The sequence below is a fragment of the Haliotis asinina genome, chromosome 14 (assembly GCF_037392515.1).
Source record: "Haliotis asinina isolate JCU_RB_2024 chromosome 14, JCU_Hal_asi_v2, whole genome shotgun sequence".
Classification (NCBI taxonomy): Eukaryota; Metazoa; Mollusca; class Gastropoda; order Lepetellida; family Haliotidae; genus Haliotis; species Haliotis asinina.
This window is the reverse complement of record NC_090293.1, coordinates 2,918,793-2,940,505: the sequence shown is the minus strand read 5'-3', so window position 1 is coordinate 2,940,505 and position 21,713 is coordinate 2,918,793. Positions and strand designations below refer to the sequence as shown.

Genomic DNA, 21,713 nt, shown 5'->3' with positions numbered 1-21,713 from the left:
CAGTCTTTGATTTCTTCTATGAATTATATGTTTCGTGGACATTTGTGGAAATTATAGAATCGACTGACTCCAGTATTATGTGGCCTTGACATTTAACTCATATAAATGACTCTATTTAACACATTGTTTTCAAGTCTTCCGGTTGACAAGAAAAATACAATATTAGATATTTAACCGTTTTAAAAACAACTTTGAAGATTACATGACATGTTGACACAAAGGTTTGACAAGCTATCAAAGTGTTTATATTCCACTCATTATGTTTGCATTTCTCACGAGGTGTTTATTCTTCAAACATAGATGATCGTGTGCCAGACCCACTTCCAACCATGTTAGGAGCACAGGCAGTTACCATCTAACTGATACTCCGACACAGCCTGTTACACAACCCTGTGAAGAGCTTGGGTTGTGATCTTATAATCGCTGTGCCAAAATGTTTTTCACAGACGAATGTCTGGGGTCCATGTTGTCATGACAGAATTTCCACAGAACACTGTCAGATAGTCACGACCTCGTGGACGAGGCCATACTTTAGATCAGTGAGGAAGTTCAGTGGACAATAATTTGCCTGCAAAATAAATATATTGACATGCCTGGATGATCAAAAACTGAATAACTGTTGGCAAGTTAGGGACGTGTTAGGACTTGCTGAAAAATATTAAAAGCACACCGCTGTTGGGCTGAATAGCGTAGGGATACATACACACACACACACACACACACACACACACACACACACACACACACACACACACACACACACACACACACACACACGTGTGTGTATATAAATATGTGTGTGTATGTGTGTATATATATGTGTGTATGTGTATGTGTATGTATAAGTGTGTGTGTGTATGTGTGTGTGTATATATATAAATATTTGAAATGAGTACAGATATTTCTGCTTGCAAAATCTTCTAAATATCATTTATCCTTATATCTTTACGTCCATATAAAGGGGTTTTTGTAAGAAGAAGCCTTAAGTACCTGCGCTCATCTTTTATATATTTGTTACTTATACAAAAGCAGAAATGACCTATTTACACGGACACGGACACGGACACGGACACGGACACGCACGCGCACACACACATATATAACAAGCTGCACACACATAATTGTGTGACGGCTGATATACAGTTAGTCCAACATAAACAATTATTTTTCTGTATCACACTTTTCACAAGCTGAGTATGAACAAAAAAACTACTCAATTTGGAAGTAACGTTGAGCTATTAAGACAATAAATGCACATGCGCAGAAAATATACCTCTACTATTATAGTCTGCACAAAACAGTATATTACATTGTAAAAACATAAAATACCGGGTAATGTTAAAAATGCCATAGCGGTAATAAAGTGGGATGTGCCTTAAGGAGCTGGAGGATTAGAAAGCTTGATTACGGTGTAAGAATATGTGTGGTATCAGCAAAGATGTGCGAAAACATAACTTACATAATGTACGTCGTTTTGCACGCAGATTAATATGAACATGTGAGATGAAATTCGAACGGTCACTAAAGACGGTCTATGCGTCAAGGCACATATCGAACACTGTAATGGACCGCTGAGTCATTCCTGCAGAATTTCTGCACGCGTCTTCTTGCAATGGATCTCTTACTGATGGATATCACATCCAAAGTATCATATCTAAAGTGAACTCCCGTTGTTGCTATGTACCGTATATTTCAGTCTGTATGTTCTACAGTTGGATGCGGTGACAGTGTAATCCCGAAAGCTCGGGTGCAGGATGATGTTTGATGGCCATTCTGATGGACCCCACTTTGATTTTACTGACAGATTTTACTGTATGAATGAAGACTATGAATGACGTCTTGCTAAAGGGAAATAAATCCATGTCTTTAGGATCAGTTATGTTTATCTGGTCCATTGTCATCCATAAAACCAAAGACTTAAAATGTATTTAAAAAATACTCAAATATAGGAGCAAAAGCAAGCAAACAAGCAACCACACAAACACGTGCACACATAAACATACATAAGATATAACACGTGTTCGTTTTGGGTATTATAAAACCTGTTGAAATAGTTACTCACAACTTTGAACTGACATGCATAATAAGCCTAAAAAGTTCTTCATCGTCAATACCGACTGATTTCAACCTTCTTAAACTTGTGACACCTTTGAGTGAGGAGCGAATGTGAGGAACCAATATAAAATATGATAGTGAAGATCTTTTGAGTGTGAAGGTCACATTTCGGACCGGTATCTGACAGCAAAACTGTATTTTTGGTCATTTTTGTTTAGAGACCATTACAACATTTGTCGCCCTGTTCTACTTAGGCCATGAACTTGTGACCAAGTCAAAACATTAGTTACTCAACAGTCTCGTTTCGTGTTGACTGGGTTCCATCCTATTGCGCATCTTGGTGCGATAAGCAGAATATTTTTTACTGAATACATAAATATTAATCAGCATGATTTGATACATCTGGGAACTTGTATATTGCAATCCTTTTCTTATCCCTGCAAACACGTCGTACAGCATGTTCTGTCGTACAGCGATAACAGATACTACCATTCCGAGATGAATGGTGCGGTTTTCCTCGATTGGGTTAAAACAAGTTGGTGCCAGCTCTACCAGAGAAGTCTTTTATCGTTTTGAACATTGCCCCAATACCACAGTGTGCAGGACCCCGACAGTAAAGTCCCGACATGGGTTAGGGTTAGACAAATTTCAGATCGCACGGCCTCTAAAGGTAACGAAGCCTCAGCAATATCAGATCATAAAAACCCTATTACCGTGACCTTAACCCCATTGAAATGATATGGGGTATTGTCGAAGGAGATGTCAGATCAAACACAACTTTCGGATTACGTGACGTAGAGGTTTCGGTTAAGGAATCCCTCAACAGAATCACAACTTAAACTTGGTAAAACTGTGGCAGCACGGTAGCTAACGCCATTGAACAAAGTTACTGATTGCTTACAACGGGCAACTGTGGCAAACGTGCCATCCCTTTAAGTCGTGACTATGACACAACGACAGACTTTTTGAGATTTTGAGATGTCCCCTACCATGACTGGCTGTTCCGTTTCTGTGGTTTCACCCCGCCGCGACAGATAACAATTTTTGCGTTTTCAATGATGATAGTTTACAACTATTTTGGTGGAGTCAAGAAAGCTGCTGGATATTAATAAATGATAAACATGTATATTTATATTTATGTGACTCATTGGTCCGGTTCTTACGGGACTGTAGTTAAGGTCATGCTGCCTACTCCTCGCTATAGAATATGCAAATAAGGTGTTATTGAATTTTAAAATTAAACTTCATTTATGAATAAAAATTTCTTATGAAACAAGGAATTTGAATTCAGTGTAAACGGACTTGTTTATGAGGTCTATTTTCACTTTCACTCGAGAACATTCGGATTGGCTGAAAAGTAGGTCATTGTCCAAATAGGTCAATGAGACTCATGTCTGGGGAGTTGCGCTATTTGGACCAACGAAATGTTGTTTCTACGTTCAGCCTGGCTTTCTGGTATGGTGTACACATCGTACAGGTTAACGATAAATACAACCGATTTCATAATAGATAGAGTGTCTGCTGATCACATAACGGCTTGACATGATTGGGAAGGTCTTTTTCAACATTTCAAGTGTAAACTTTGGGCGAGTAATCAATGCGCACTTTTTATTACATCTTCTCTAAAATAGGTACGGTATCTTTTGGATACACTGTTTGAAATGTATACATCCCCATTGATTTACTGTCGAAAGTATCTTCCTCTACACAAGGAGGGCGTGTTCTATCAAAATTGTTTGTGGATCATTTGAGATTTATACCCATTTACACACATGGCCTTCTTCTCACGCCTCTGGTGTGGAAATCACGCATATGACAAGTCTCACAGATGGGAAACACTGACGTAGAAGGGAAGCTATTAGGAGTTAGGTCCCTTGTCTGATCGATCATACACAATCACCAATACACAAAAGGATCTAAGACACGATCTTGTGTTTTTGTAATGACCTTAGTTACTCATCCACAGAGTAATTGCTGATAACAGCGGGCTGTGAAATGTGTAATGAAATCTTTGCCAATTATGTATGCTGTCGAGGATGTCTCGTTTTGGTGAAGATTTATAAACATATTATTTCAGTGTGAGTCATTGAAAACACATAGGAAACACAGGGGTGTCTAGAGTTGCATTAAGATGAAACCAACCCTTCTGACTTGTTGCACATACAATTCTAAGACGGAAATAGGCTTTCTGTCAAGTTGCACCAAAACCAAGACAAGGTCATGATCTCGAACGTATTGTGAAAATCAGTAAACTTCGCACTTGAATGTTCTATTTATTATATGCACAGTGCGACTGACATAGAACCAGTGAACTGGGAAAGCGGCAGATGTGCACCAGGTATCCACAACATGACCTGGCGATAAAACCAACATAAGCGTTAAAGCCAGGCTACGAAGAGTTAAACCCCTTTGATCGATCTACAACAATTGACATCACGGGATCAAGGTAACGATGTATAACTGTTGTGTTGATGTTAGCAATTTTTTGGGGGAATGTAATATCCGTTTTCACTGTCATCAACGGGTGATGTATATGAATACATACCGTAAAAAACTTTTGCCCAAATAGTGCCTGATGATATTGCAAGGTTGGCATAAGAAGGTTACAATTGGTTGTGTCCATGTCGTTCTCTCAGCACCACGTTCTCATGGCCCAAATGCTTGTAGTTAGTGAAAACTAAGGCACACACGAACCGTAATGCAGACGCACAGATTTGATGCGGTCGTAAAATACACATGCTCACTACAAATGATGTGACATGGCCGAGTGGGGTTCGAGGTCTGTGGATACGTGATGTCAGGTGAGATGGCCGAGTGGGGTTCCAGCTCTGTGGATACGTGATGTGAGATGACATGGCCGTGTGGGGTTCCAGCTCTGTGGATACGTGAGGTGAGGTGACATGGCCAAGTGGGGTTCGAGGTCTGTGGATACGTGATGTGAGGTTACATGGCCGAGTGGGGTTCGAGGTCTGTGGATACGTGAGGTGAGGTGACATGGCCGAGTGGGGTTCGAGGTCTGTGGATACGTGATGTGAGGTGACATGGCCGAGTGGGGTTCCAGCTCTGTGGATACGTGAGGTGATGTGACATAGCCGAGTGGGGTTCGAGGTCTGTGGATACGTGAGGTGAGGTGACATGGCCGAGAGGGGTTCGAGGTCTGTGGATACGTGATGTGAGGTGACATGGCCGAGTGGGGTTTCGGGTCTGTGGATACGTGAGGTGAGGTGACAAGGCCGAGTGGGGTTCCAGCTCTGTGGATACGTGAGGTGAGGTGACATGGCCAAGTGGGGTTCGAGGTCTGTGGATACGTGATGTGAGGCTACATGGCCGAGTGGGGTTCGAGGTCTGTGGATACGTGAGGTGATGTGACAAGGCCGAGTGGGGTTCGAGGTCTGTGGATACGTGAGGTGATGTGACATAGCCGAGTGGGGTTCGAGGTCTGTGGATACGTGAGGTGAGGTGACATGGCCGAGAGGGGTTCGAGGTCTGTGGATACGTGATGTGAGGTGACAAGGCCGAGTGGGGTTTCGGGTCTGTGGATACGTGAGGTGATGTGACAAGACCGAGTGGGGATCGAGGTCTGTGGATACGTGAGGTGAGGTGACATGGCCGAGTGGGGTTTCAGGTCTGTGGATACGTGATGTGAGGTGACATGGCCGAGTGGGGTTTCGGGTCTGTGGATACGTGAGGTGAGGTGACATGGCCGAGTGGGGTTCGAGGTCTGTGGATACGAGATGTGAGGTGACATGGCAGAGATGGATCTTTGTTTAAATTACATATTTGTGACGTCATTCCATTTTCTACTCACCCCAGTATTTTTCAGGAATGGAGCGAAGTGTACCAGTTTAAAATGTAAAACCTTGATAGTTCGTACTCTTTGCATTATATTATCAATACTTTGAATGTAATTTATTTAGGGTAAATAACTCGTAATTCTCCATTCCATAAAAATAATGGGCCTCGGATTCGTTATTTTTCAGGAATGGAGAGTTACTTGGCCATTACCCTCTACAGTGTTCGCGTTAACGAATAACCGTGGTAAATACACCCAAAACATATTTTGCGTGCATGTTGCGGACACATGGATTCTGATCTATCTATTTTTTAAAAAAAAATATATTAAAAAACACGATAGAAATGAAAAACAGAAGAAAAAAGAAAAAAAGAAAGTTTGAAATGATTCAGGATCGTATTGAATTATCCATGAGCAACAGATTTGAACTACATATCAGTTACATATTTTCTGCACGCTCTCTTACAAACCCAATCGCGAACACTGCTCTACGTCAGTACAAGGGGTCCTACACTATGATGTTACCAGCGATAGAACAAACAACCATTCTCTGGGCCTGTTAGTCTGTCCGATTCCGTGATTGGTAGGTCCCAAGAGCATCATTGTTGTATTGGTGCTTTGTGTTTCATTGTTGTATTCATGCATTGTTTTTCAGCCATCATTGTATTCATGCATGGTGTTTCATTGTTGTGTCAGTAGAATCGTCTGAGAAGGCTGCCCTTGCACCTAGCCACTGTGTCGTGGGTACTGAAGTGATATCAGCATCTGTCATTTCACTACAATGCTTATTTTTAGCGTCTGGTAATTTGGCTATAAATAATTTGTCTGGGTAGTTGTCACAGAATGGCAATATTTGCACCCTGGATAGACAAAAACTGAGAACAACGCGTACTGCTAGGCTCCTGCTGCCAGTCTCTGTCTTGCCGAGTTAGATGCTACGTTTGAGTTGAAAGTCCAGCCCTCGGTGATCTTCGGAAACAGGCGGGCAAAGATACTGCTAAAGCAGCGATATCTCGTTATCAGAGGAAGGAAAGAACGACATGTGTAGCGTTAGATTGACCTTCTGATTAGCGTGTTTGTCCTGAATTCTGGTGGTGAACATTGTACATGCAGGACATTTACCGCAGTTGTTACCCTGAAAACTCAAAATACAACCCAAACAAGGGCTGCATGAACTAAGCCGTTTATTTCAGTGGAAAAACTGTTGGTCAGTAATTCTACACGTCATCATGGCGCAGTGCATGTTGCTTTAATGAGATTCACTCGTCATCAACATACACTCCTCAGCAGAGGAGTAAGTATTAGAATATATGTATCAGCCACACACTCCACAGGAATCACAATGAGCAAGTGTTTAGGTTTAATGGCAACAACTTGATAATTACTCAGGTGTTACATCGATCTCCATGGCCTTTTGGATATACCAACCGACGTCTGCTGTGGTACTTTGGTTGTTAAATATTCAGCATCTGGTCTGTCAGACTTAAAGGGTGAAGGAGCCCACTACCACCAGCACCAGTGACGTCATGCAGAAGATCACGTGACTTGCCCCGGAACGAGTCCCTGCAAAACATCACAGAAACTTACATCTATTTCACACCTTCCTCGGCAAACCGAAATATTTCCAAGGACAGAAACAGTTTTCAAAATCATATTGAATGAAGCTGGTTCAGTCGTTATATATGAAAGATTGGATTTAGACGTGAGCATCGCAGTGCCTTACCTTTGACAATGTCAGTGCTAATCTATGGAATTGTTTTGCCAGTAAGAAAGGTACAATCCAATAGTCTAATATGAAGTCATACATTTCTGCTATGACGTCATAACCATTGTTATGTATAGCGTCATTACTGCCATGACGTCACGAATTGGATAATGTCTTATACTCGAAGTGAAATTGTTCTTCCATTTTTTCTTGCTCATTATGGTTGTGAAGTTGCCCTTAAGTTACATCTTCTGATAACCACAGAACATACCGCACGTTGTGCCAGTGAAACCAGCTGCACACGTACACGTGTAGGGTATGGCGGTATTGTTGCAGGTCCCTCCGTTCCGACACTCCCCGCCAGTGGTGGTGCAAGTAGGAGCTGGCAACAAAAACACATCACTGGTTTAGAGAGCTTGTACCGCACATGTTGTTAGTAATTTATTCTGAGTCAAAAAAGAAACTTCACAAAATGTCATTTTTAAAAATAATGAATAATTTTTCTCTGATGATACATCTATGCATCCGAAATGGGATCCCTATCTTTCGACTCTAGAAAAACGTTAACAAAACCCACTCAAACCCATCCATTCCTCGTGCAAATGACGTTAGCGCCAAATCAGGTTTCGCACGTGCAGTCGATCACGTGATCTTCGCATGAAAGTTTTTTTTTCATTTTCACGCGTTTGCATTGGCCTCAAAAATTGAAAAAAAACACACTTTTAAACCACAGTTCTAACAGTATTTTAAATGTGCAGCGTGAACGTGCCGCTGGCATGTTGCAAGTGGGAAGATCTGTTATTGATGTCGCAAGAGCAATGGGATGCAGCCGTCGTACTGTGTATGACCTGCGAGGTCGTGTGGAACAAACTGACACCTCTTCTGATCGCCCAAAGGTCAGGTCGTCCACGTGTGACGTCACGAGCAGAAAATCGTCAAATCGTCCTACGTGGCAGATTTCTACCGGCTACACGAACCAGGGCTGAGATGTTTAGAGGTCGACTGTCCTCACAGACGATTTGAAATCGGTTGAGGGCTGCCAATCTCCATTCTCGCCGTCCATATCGTGGGCCAATATTGACGCCGTTTCATCAACGTCAACGTCTGCTGTGGGCCCAACGTCAGCTCTGATGGACCCTGAGAGACTGGAATCGAATCGTCTTTAGAGATGAACGCAGGTTTACCCTCAGATTCGCGGACGGCAGGCATAGAGTCTGGAGACGACGTCGTAAACGGTATGCCCAATGTTGTGTACAGGAAGTCGACAGATTCGTAGGCGGAAGTTGCATGATGTGGGGTGCTCTCTGTAGGAACAACCGTTCCCGACTTCTGGTCATCCGTAAAATCTCACAGGTGCTGCTTACCGCGACAAGGTGCTCACCCCTCACTCCTGTCATAGCGGCCCATGGCCCATGTCTACAGTTCCAGCGTGATAATGCTCGGCCGCATACCGCGATGTTGACACGAAATTTCCTTCAAAACGCTGGAATCAACGTCATGGACTGACCATCGAGGTCCCCTGACCTTAATCCAATAGAGCATGTTTGGGATGCACTTAGAAGGTTTCGTGGTCATCGGAACCAACCTCAGAATTTGCAGGAACTTGGCACTGCCTTGCAAGAGCAATGGCGGAGAATCCGCAACCACGTGTTCCCAAGCATCAGGCAGTCAATGAGGAGACGGTGTTTGGCAGTGGTGAATGCAAAGGGCAGCCATACACAATATTGAACTAGACATTTTTTTTTGACTCTGAGGGCGTGGGCTCAACTCGGAGACATTAAAACCAACAAAGTAATACAATCTGAACTTTACTGACAAAGTGTTAACATATGTTATATTTGACCACTTTCTAAATGACATTGTACTATTCATATCTCATTAGACCTTGGCATGTGTTTCCTAGATTGAGACGCGTCATGTTGTAAAAGTATACAATTTGATATGGAGCAGTACTTGCATAATGGAAAGACCAGTTCCCAAACTGTATAAGACAATAGTTAGGTGAACTAGTGAAAATCGTGTAACTGGTTCCGTTACTGATTCTCACCAGTCAAGGGTTTTGTAAAAATACCCAGGAACATTATGACATGACGTTTGTTTTCTGACATATGACAACACACTCTCAGTCCTCTGAAAATACAACATTTATTTGTAAACTGTGTGGATAAGGCCGATACTGTAAGTGTTGAAATGGGAATTAGGAAAGATGGATACAAATGTGTGTAAAAATTTCCCTTACGTTTTGAAGGTAGAACACATCACGCACCTGTTTCACAACGTGTTCCAGTGTATCCCCCAGAACAGGAACACTTGTTGGGGGACGATGTACGGTCACAGGTACCGTTGCTGCCACACTCGCCACCACCGGAAGTACAGATAGGAGCTGGAACAGGAGAGACTGAGTAATGTCACATGACAGCTTGTTTGTGAACATATTTACAGGTCATGTTTCACATCCAGAAAGTGATACTATACATGTTTAGATACTTCACACCTGGGTGGGGCAGGATCTGTGGACTTACCTACTGTACAGGTATCTCCGGTGTAGTCGTCGCTGCAGGCACAGACGTAAGGTGTGGTTGTCGTGTTGCAGATGCCATGGTTGCCACATTCAGAACCCCTAGCGCTGCATGTTGGACCTGATAAAAGAAACAAATGCACTTACTTGTCTGTAGCATTTGCTTGCTTGTACAATTATTCACGCAGCAAACAGCGATATTTAAAATTTCATGGAAGAAGATTGCAATTAACTAATTTTATGGCAGAGGGAAGTGAAATTTCAGTTGTACCAATTTGGTTGTTCACCGAAAGATGAAACGTTATGTACTATAATAACCAGTATTGACTATCCGCCGCAATGGAGACTCCCATTACTATATGGAACCTGCACTTACTGGATTGGCAGGTGTCGCCACCATATCCGCCGTAACATTGGCAGCTATTTATTGTAGCACAGGTATTGCACTCTCCGTTGTCTCCGCATTGGCTCCCACCGGCCGTGCAGACCGGGGCTGGAACACACGTAGTGGTACACAAATATTATAGCAAACAGTTGAATATTGAACTTGCTTAGCCTGACAATGTACATGTATTGTGGTTTTCTGAAACGTTTTTGCCTTGTGATTTGTCATGTGAAAGTGCGTATTCTTTAAGATGGGCAATGTCACATTTTAATGCACCCTTGCCTCTAATTTAACAATGCATTTCAATGATATGATGTAAATCTGTCCTCTGTAGCTATGCCCTATACATACTCTATAAAAACACAGCATAATCTTAGGTAAAAGCCAATATTTTGTGAATAATTTTATTTTTCATTGATTTATTCTGATCGATCATATCATCTACCTGTTCGGCACAGGTTTCCAGAATACCCATCAGTGCAGCGACAGAAGTAGGTAGCTGTGGAGTTATCACAGGAGCCGTGGCTGCCGCACTCAGTTCCACCGCCAGTACAGATTGGTGCTGAAGTGATTATGTTACTTAGAAAATATACACACGGATAATTCATCTCTTCCCGCCAAGAGGTGAAGATTCGTCAGATTCCACTTAGTTTTGTCTTCTAATTCTATCAAAGACCTCTTCAGCGTGGTAGAAAAATTGAAATATCTTGACTGGCAGTGATTGTCAACTGGCACTTATATATATGCAACACTACAAACTGCCATTTTGGCGATTAACACAGCATCCCAAGCTTGTGTGTCAGAAAACACGATAGAAATCAAATTGTGTAGAATTACTGACAAAGTCGAGTTTCAAATTCCTGTAATCTACCGTGACGTGAGGCGTAGAACCAAACCCATCTTGGAACATAATCTGTTGCTGGGCTGTGGGAGGATGAACGTTACTTGAAAGCCACTGGAAACTTTCTGTTTCCTATTCACATTACTGAAGAAATTTGGCAGCACTACAAATCTTGAACTAACATTCATCTGACTTTGTATTTATGATAACTGATTGGTCGAGGGTAGTCGTAGAAATAACATCTATCAGAAAAGAAGCTGAGATGATCACATTCTGGTTGAGGACGTCATGTCCATTACACACAAAACAAGCTCTCATGTCGCCTTTCGACAAGCAAACAAAACTATAAAACCCGACCTTCTCAGTATCTAACTAAAAGTGCTTTATGGTTCAACGTCTTTATTATACAAGGTCACAACGTTTCGAGACAGATTCTAGTCTCTTCTTCACCTCACCTCACCTGAAGAAGAGACTAGAATCTGTCTCGAAACGTTGTGACCTTGTATAATAAAGAAGTTGAACCATAAAGCACTTTTAGTTTGATTCCTCCATCTTCTAAATGCCTTTGAAACAACTTCTCAGTATCTGTGCACGTGCACTTTGGGTGGACATTTGTTTACCACGTCAAAGTTAGAGCTTTTAAACTTCCATGGTAGATTTCTATTTTCGTAAATATAGAAGAATCTAAATTTTTAAATGTAATCTTGTTGTTATTGTCAATGTCAATGACCTGATGTTCACGATATTCTGTTTGTTGTAACGACAATCGGTTCATGCACTATGCCATCTGAAGTCAAAACTAAATTTAATGTATTCTGATATTTGTTGATACAGTTCATTGATGTCTGAATGTAAAACGTACCAGTCTGACACAGGTTTCCAGAATACCCATCAGTGCAGCGACAGAAGTAGGTAGCTGTGGAGTTATCACAGGACCCGTGGGTGCCGCACTCATCTCCACCGCCAGTACAGATGGGAGCTGAGACACAGTTATATACTTTATCAGATAGGATTTCAAAACCAGCATAATTGCGGCCAGTATATTTTCAGCGTATGTGTATTCAAGTAATGAATAATGAGTAGAACTTCATGCATTATGGCAAATACCACATCAGTCCTAAAACATGACGTCAGTGTGCTGTATATATTTAATGTGGGATATCTGTTTTCACTGCTCAAACCATCCTCGATATCTCCAGGGTATACGTTCCCATATCTCTCCACTATACCCTTGATGCTTGTACGTCTCAGCCAACACAGCCACATATACATCCTCGATATCTCCAGAGAAATCCTCTCTATACTCGGGTGCATCTACTGCCCGAAGAATGCATGATCTCCCTTGACTGGCTCCGCTTTCTCGCAACAGCCAATCAGATAAGCCGCCGTCACACCCGAGCTCGCCAGTGGCAACAATGATAGCGGCCGGAGATATCGAAGGTTTGTGCACTTGCAGTAGTGTTGTCTCAGTGCTGTGTCCACTCTTGTATGCTGACTGGATTGGCTCGTGTTGTTTCAGCCGAGACGACACGACTCTTTCCACCACCTTTAACACGAAAGTAAGGTTTGAGACATGTCCGTAGTTTATCAACGAGTCCGGATCAGATCCTGGTCTCTTGAGAAGAGGTGTGATGTGAGCCACCTTATTGATCCCGGGACTTCATAGTTAGGTAAAGAGCTGATGACAATTTTTGTGATGGTAGGTGCAAAGGCTTTTCAACAGTGGTTCAGGAGCCAAGTTGGAACGGGATGCAGACGACATGCCTTTGTTGGAGATCTAGTGATACCTTTAGCGATTTCCTCTTCACTTGCAGCATGCGATTCTGTTATGAGCGTGTGAGATAAAACGTACATGTTATGTGCCAACCGTATGAAACATAATCGACTGAGAATGTTAGTGCTCCACATGTTACAAGGATACATCAAAACGTCAGTATTATCTGAAGCGGAGCGAGCATGGGCCACATGGAAACGTCATACGTGGCTTCAAACAGTCATATAGGCGAAATGTCAACCAGACAGGCCTGGTATCAGACAGTCCCAGAGCTGGCAGATCGAGGGTCACCTCTGAGATGATCATCGCTGTGGATCACCCTTCTGCGCAACCGGATGTACACAATGACGTCATCAGCATCCGCGGTGTCAGGACACAACTTCAGTTGCATCTCAAATGACGAGATGACTGCTTCCTGTCGACATTCGAGCAAAATGACTGGACATGTCAACGTCATTAACATCGATTGTATTGTTTATGTTGGCCAGGATTGATTGATTGTTTGATTGATTTCTGTTTAACGCCACACTCAATGATATTCAAGCTGTTTGACGGCAGTCTGTAAATAATCGTGTCTGGAATGGACAGTCCAGCAAACACGATTATCGATCAACGCAATCGAGATACGATGACATGTGTCTTACGACAAGAATGAGTTGCTTTACGGGTCCTTTGGTCAATGAACGCGAGACTGGCAACGTTGCAGTTGGGTACGATACCCATGGTGTTTTGGCAATACGTGCAAATGTTTATAATCTAAATTGTTTATTCTGTACTGTATTTAGCACGGCAGTGTACATCGGGATGAAATGTTGGCTCTATTGACGTCAAGGTAAAGTCCTAATGTCCAAGTGAGTGTGTGAGTATGATTTTACACTGCTTTTATCAATATTCCAGCAATATCACGGCAGGAGACACCAGAAATGGACTTAACACATTGAACCCATGTGGGGAATAGAACCCGGCCATCGGCGTGACGAGCGAACGCTTTAACCACTAGGCTACCCCTGCCCACTTAATGTCCAAGGCAAGTCATGACGGGAATAATGATTAATACTTGTTCAACCATCCCCCTAACCTTACTTCACATTACATAAATGCAAGAATGACATTTATAAAACAAAGAAAATAGAATTGTTGTGAAAATGTTTGTTACACATGGAAACAGAACATTTACGCACACCTTCACATGAAAGATGTAGCTGCGGGTGGTTTCTAAAGATAGTTCATGCTATTACAGCTAAGGAGACACTCAACCTGAGTGAAACGAAAAAATGTGACTTGCAGGTGGAATTCTTTAAAACTAAAAACATGTTTATAGTTCAAGGCGATTTTTGTGCAGATATCATCCTGTTCATGCACTATAATAACACAACAGTATCTGAAGTCAAAACCAGATTTCACCTTTTTAGCAGGCGCTTGTTGATGTTATTCATTGATGTCTGAATATATAACGTACCAGTCTGACACAGGTTTCCAGAATACCCATCAGTGCAGCGACAGAAGTAGGTAGCTGTGGAGTTATCACAGGACCCGTGGGTGCCGCATTCATTTCCACCGCCATTACAGATGGGAGCTGAAGTTTGCCACGAGTACATCACTTTGCTATTGACATTTTCATATTGTTTCCATGAATGTTAAAGTTAGTCATATTCCAGTATTGTGGACGTTAGACAGATACAACGACTTGATAGATTACAAACACGATTATCTGCAATACGACTGGGCTTGTGCTTGGTCATTATTGACCGTTGTCAATACCGACAGTACTGACCTGTTGTGCACGTATCACCCTTGTAACCATCACTACAACGACAGAAGTAGGCAGCTGTGGAGTTATCACAGGACCCGTGGGTGCCGCACTCACTTCCACCGCCAGTACAGATGGGTGCTGAAGTTAAAACATATTGCCCGGCATTAACAAAGGCAATATCACCTCATGTATCTGTTATACTGTACATTTTAAAGACCGCTTTGAGGAGTGATCAATGGAAGTGAATCTACACTTTTGACACTAACAGGTATTCACTTAAACAGTTGGCTAACGGCAACATATTGCTCTCTCTCCGAGAGTCTTCCTCAACATCTTAGTTTATCAAACATAAACAGGGAGACTATTGCTAGGGTATAGAAATCCTTTAAACATTCTTTAGGAGCAGCAAAGTCTCCTGTACCATTGTGAGTATGCCATAAGCAGCACTGTTTCAGCGTTGTTGGGGAATTGATCAGATCAATAACAACACATAATTCAGTCCTTCGTTCCACAAATAAACATACTCTTACATCGTTGCCGACTTCGTACCTATCTTGTATCAAATCTGAAGGACGCCCTTCTGTTGGGACATGGACATTTTCTTATAGCAAAATGTTTAGATAGAAAGGGCTCAACTAGAAAGATGGCAGGCTGTTCCTGAGAGCCCTATGTGCAACGTCATACGTGGATATTTCTAGCTAAAACTTTTCTTTTTGCAACAGTTACAAACCTGGAGTGCACCTTTCACCTTTGAGATCAACTGTTAGTTTACTAGTGTATAATGTAGAAAGGGTTTACCTCACTCACCAGTCTGACACAGGTTTCCAGAATACCCATCAGTGCAGCGACAGGCGTAGGCAGCTGTGGAGTTATCACAGGAGCCGTGGGTGCCGCACTCATCTCCACCCCCAGTACAGATGGGAGCTGACAGAAAGTAGACTCATTGTAAGAAGTTATGTGCGTTCAGCTGCTATTTCGGAATGGTTGCCAACAAATGATCCAGGTTTGTGCTCTTCCTAAGTAAACGGAAGTTGTATCAACACGCTTACGTATCAAGATAATATATATATTTTGAAATTAGGTTTCGATTAACCGTTTATCAAAAGTCCTTGATAAGTAAATGTACAGTGTGTTTACCTGTTTGACACAGGTTTCCAGAATACCCATCAGTGCAGCGACAGAGGTAGGTAGCTGTGGAGTTATCACAGGAGCCGTGGGTGCCGCACTCATCTCCACCCCCAGTACAGATGGGAGCTGACAGAAAGTAGACTCATTGTAAGAAGTTATGTGCGTTCAGCTGCTATTTCGGAATGGTTGCCAACAAATGATCCAGGTTTGTGCTCTTCCTAAGTAAACGGAAGTTGTATCAACACGCTTACGTATCAAGATAATATATATATTTTGAAATTAGGTTTCGATTAACCGTTTATCAAAAGTCCTTGATAAGTAAATGTACAGTGTGTTTACCTGTTTGACACAGGTTTCCAGAATACCCATCAGTGCAGCGACAGAAGTAGGCAGCTGTGGAGTTATCACAGGACCCGTGGGTGCCGCACTCATCTCCACCGCCAGTACAGATGGGTGCTGAATATATTCACAGATAAATTAACTGTGAAAAGTGATCGTTTTAAATAACTGATATTGTTACACATGTCAATTACACAGACGATCACAGATTGTGAAAGTGTGACGGTGTGTGACGGTATGTGACGATGTCTTGAAAACAAGCCAGACAAACAAGTGATTGATGTACCAGATTTTAACTTATTCACTAAGGTCAGGCCCCCCTAAGTAACGGAAGGAATTACAGCAAATTTGAAGGAATTGCATCTCAAATGTAAACAAGCGCAGCCCACTCGCGAAACAACTGCAGCGATATCGGTAGTTTAGCGGTAATAACATAAACACAACGCCCCTATAGGAAACAATGTCGGTAATACTTGAAACACGCTCGGCCATCTTCGGAGATTTCTCGGCTCCGTTCCGTGATTTGTCGGTCGCGTCCTGAAACTCATCCATCTAAACATGGCGTCACTGGACGGAGCACCCGTGAGTTTGTTTTTAGTTTCAACTGTTTCATTTTTATAACCATCCATCTTTGAACACCCGTGTTGAATGCGTTTATGTATGAGGTGTTCTCGGAGCTATAGATTATTTTTTTTAGGAAAAGATCGTCACTGCAGAAGAACGTCATAACTTATGACGCTCTTCTGCAGTGACTATCTTTTCCGACAAATCCGTTACTTAGTGGGGACTGAAGATGTAAAGGTGCAAATACTGCACAATGGTAGTAAATACAAAAGACCAAAAATAATTCGTTTTGGTCTCCAATTCAAAATACACATGATGATGTAAAAGGATGATTTTTCTCTTTTCAAGGTCAGTGTTTGAGAGACCTCCTATTCTTTATTCAGACAGAGTGTATATCAAAATGACGTTTTGTTGAACTTGCATATGCACCTAATTTTGTGCAGCAATAATGACAGACAGACAGAAAGTTGTATACTTACGGTATGTCAAGTTTCACAATGCCGAATACATGTTCCCGGTCGGGGAAACTAACTATATTTATAGCTAAAATCGATAGAATCATCATTAAAACGCCCGCACATTATGAGACATGAGCGAGCCACTGTTATAAAGGTAACGCTATTTTTCAGGGCATTATCATTTGCAGAAGCCCGAGGTCTTTCATTAACTGCCCGACGAAGGAGGGCAGTTGAAAAGACCGAGGGCTTCTGCAAATGATAATGCCCTGAAAAATAGCGTTTCCGTTATTATAGCTAAAATGAATAGAATTTTTTATAAAAGAATAATAAAAACAGCGGCATCGGTTTAGAAGCATTTACTGCCAACAACAAAACGACGGAGGTCACTGACACACATTTTACAAATATAGTCACGTCATAGAACAACAGAGATGACGTCACTATTGAAAGTGACGACATTCGACCTTGACCTTTGCTCATACTACCAGCCGCCATTGTTTTCAGTGATCAACAACGTTAGACTTCAAGTCGATATTTTCATTGCTGTATGTTGTCATTTATGGCACAATCGTGGAAAGTGCATTATGGCACAGGCACATGTGACGAATGTGAACCAGATATATGGTCAATAACGAACCCAAGTTCATTCGAGCCGTAGGTGATTGAACTTCAACAGCTGAGCTACTTATGAAGTCACCTAACAACGGGCTTGATAATGGCTCATCGTCAAGCATTTTGCGGGCGTTATCAAGTTACAGTGGACCGCTCATTTCTGATAACGAGCGGTTGTTTTCATGATAATTCTATCCATTTTAGCTATAAGAGTATAGAAAACAATTGCAGCTGGTAGTATGGGCAAGGGTCAAAGTCGAATGTCGTTACTGTCAATACTGACGTCATCTGTGTTGTTCTGTGACGTGTCTATATTTGTAAAGAATATGCCAGTGACCTCCGTTGTTTGTTGTTAGCAGTAAATGCTTCTAAAGCTATGCCGTTGTTTTTATTCGTATTTTCTTAAAAATTCTATTGATTTTAGCTATAATAACGGTAACGCTATTTTCCAGGGCATTATTACTCGGTCTCCTTTGTCGGTCAGTTACGAAAATAGCGTTACCCTTATAACATTAAAAGATGTACAGTGGATAGCGATGCACAACAGACTACAACCTTACACGTACACTTGTCATTCACACATAGGTGGCAATACAAGAATACACACTGCCTTTACCATTTTGACACAGATTTCCAAAATACCCATCAGTGCAGCGACAGACGTAGGTAGCTGTGGAGTTATCACAAGAGCCGTGGGTGCCGCACTCATTTCCACCGCCAGTACAGATTGGAGCTTAAACAATAAGTACAACATAAAAAATACACACCGCGGAATAATAGTCTCGAAAAAACAGATGTCGGTTGTGAGGAAGAACTAAAATGGATCTATTCAATCCAGGAAGCAGAATATCTGTTAGGTTTCAAAGAAATGTAAGCACAGACGAATTTCTCATGGATCGTTATCCACATTCCATGAACAAGTTGACCCGATACGGATTCATCCAAAACAGAAGCTGAGAAACACTGCAGTGTACGTTAATCTATCAGAGGTCAGTAAGTCGGTGACACTGTTCAGGTACGTACGAAGAATTTACCTCGGGTCTTATCTTATGCATAAATAAAGAGTTAATTCATGCAAAACTGAAATGTTTTAACAATACTGTAGCGTCTATTACTTGCAATAATCGCAATGAAATCGCAATTCAGCATCAGCTACCATGAGTGGAGGAATTTGTAGAGCCTGTAGGATTCATAGCACCAACGAGACAACTTAATTCAGAGGTCTTTTTTCTTTGATTTAGAATATTTGAAATAAGTTACTGTGAACTGTTTTAGGGAAGAGTGCATCGTAATTATCACTGTTGTCCTTAACAAGAACATACGTATGGTGCAGTCGTCGCCGCTGTAGCCGTCTGTACACGCGCATGTTGTCATACAGGGGGAGTCGCATGTACCGTGGCCGTTACAGCTGCCGTTACTCAGACAAACATCAGCAGTAACATCTTGAACAAGAGCCGCTCCAAGAACCAGTGCTAAAAGGAGATTGCTTAGATGTCAGGTTTACACTGTTACTCTAAGACACGCCGTGCTGAGTGCGTTATACCAGTTACTGTTGGAGATTCATGCTAGCGAGAATGTCTATGATTTGTTTGATGTTGGGCTTTAATCCGACAAGAAGCTGAGAGACTAACCCCCCACAGACTCTTGTCAGCAATAAGATACCAGTGACCACTGCCCTGACATAGGAATGCTAGTACCCAGTGAAATGCAAAATCATGAAAACACATATTGTTTACGGACATGTTGTGTACATGAAGCCATGGACGTGTATGTAAACATGTACTTCACACATTTCCATGACAACTGAAATGTGGAAAGCTAACAAAGGGTTACAGCATTTTTAAATTACACACATGAACGTATCTATGACGGCAAGCTGCAGACAAATTTTTAACCTGCTAAAAGATTGCCACCGCCAACACCACATCACTACAACTCATGCTACTTCTACAACTACTACTACTACTACTACTACTACAACTACTACTACTACTACTACTACTACTACTACTACTACTGCTGCTGCTGCTGCTGCTGCTGCTACTGCTGCTACTGCTACTACTACTACTACTACTACTACTACTGCTGCTGCTACTGCTACTACTGCTCATCCTACTACTGCTGCTCCTCCTCCTCCTACTACTACTGCTGCTACTACTACTAGCCCTACCACTACTACTGCTACTACTACTACTACTACAAAAAACTACTACTACAGCTACTGCTGTACAGCTACAGCCACTACTGCTGCTACTACTACTACTGCATCTCCTGCAGCTACCTTTACTACTCCAGCTGCTACTACTACCACTAATGCTACTACTACTACAACAGCAACTACTGCTACCGCTTCTACTTACAGTATTACTACTACATGAATCTATCAGCCGCCGTGTTTGTATGACGGTTTTACAAAATACATCGGACTTCAATTCGCCAATGTTATGAAATGTTCAGTTTCCAGACCTCCAACAAGATATGGATGTATCACTGAATGTCGCTTAGGTGCCCGTTGAATGAACAACACTTATTGTAATACTATAATAATTCAGTTGTTCACAAAGTGACAAATATTTATTAGGAACAATTATGAACAATTATTGGGAAAGATTCAGGATTGTAATCTCTCTATTTCAGTCGTAAGAACAAACTTTCCCAAACCACTGAAATTCATGATTCCACCGTTCATACGTGAGGACTAATACAGAGACAAACGGTGTGACGTCAGGATAAGGAGGAATAAATACAAATATAACATTGAACCTACCGGTCACTAACACAGGTACAAGGTTAGCCATGATGTGGGGTTGGACGACCTTCTCTGGTTGATTTGTGGCGTAAGTTAAAAACGCCTGGTTTAATACCATCTGTATCCATGGCCTAACCTGTGTGTGTTGTAGCAACGCGAGATATTTATGTTTGGAGATACAGTGAGTGTTCAAGGTGATGTAGGACAGCCTTAACTACGTCAATAGTGCTTATGGTGGCGAACCCTTTTTCATCCAATAAAACAAAAGGTCAAAATGGTTGGTCTGTATCTTCAGCCAATCTGTGCCAAGAATACGTGAAAAGCCGGAATGTACACACAGCACGAATTGATTTCAGTGCAAACATTTCCTCATGTCAGATAACACCTGACACTAGTGCATATCTGATGTTAACAAAACATATAAACTAGAAAATTTAAAAAAGAATGTTTGACAACATGTCCAATATTGCAATAATCTTGACACCTTCTATGTAGACATTTGCAACCAGTACGCGAAATTGCAGAAATAAACCCGAACAAATATCGTTCACACGTATATAAATGAATCTGTTAGCCTGTTTCACAACTGCACCGTTCAGGATGGTGACCTTCTGTACAGTCTGTGATATTTGAAAACCTTGCCCATGTTTCCTGATGTTAACATTTAGTGCTGTATGTGCAAGTCTTATCGAATACTGTTTGGTGTTGTGGCGCGCTGCTCGTGGCCAAGTGACATGGTTTTCCAGTGTGTTTACACTGGCCTTTGCTGCCGATAATGAATCACGTGCAAACAATCTCAATTTCCATCAAACGCCATCAATTAACTTACATTTACAAGAAATATCAGTCTTTCACTGGAGAATGATAGCGACGGGGACGTCTGTTGATGGGTATTGGAGGCATTTTCACCACAAACTTTTAGTGTCTGTTTGCTCAGCTAGTAAGAAATAACGAATACCTCTTTGATTAAATGTACCATGGGACCGATTGGAATCGGTTCTTAGTATCCCCTGTTGGTCAGATGTCCTAAAGAATACGT

The 21,713-nt window shown here is 41.8% G+C and overlaps 1 protein-coding gene across 1 annotated transcript; it reads right to left on the bottom strand.

The window, feature by feature from the left end:
* Window positions 1-7,015: 7,015 nt before the first annotated feature.
* On the bottom strand, window positions 7,016-20,836 carry LOC137261625 (protein jagged-1-like). The gene is made up of 15 exons (XM_067799404.1): window positions 20,693-20,836; window positions 19,248-19,397; window positions 18,542-18,658; window positions 16,292-16,408; window positions 15,962-16,078; window positions 15,632-15,748; window positions 14,846-14,962; window positions 14,531-14,647; window positions 12,160-12,276; window positions 10,902-11,018; window positions 10,448-10,564; window positions 10,076-10,192; window positions 9,820-9,936; window positions 7,825-7,935; window positions 7,016-7,411 (listed from the first exon to the last, which is right to left on the bottom strand). Exons 1-15 carry the CDS (start codon window positions 20,790-20,792, stop codon window positions 7,332-7,334), a joined length of 1,728 nt encoding a protein of 575 aa, XP_067655505.1. The 5' UTR covers window positions 20,793-20,836; the 3' UTR covers window positions 7,016-7,331.
* Between the last annotated feature and the right edge of the window lie 877 nt (window positions 20,837-21,713).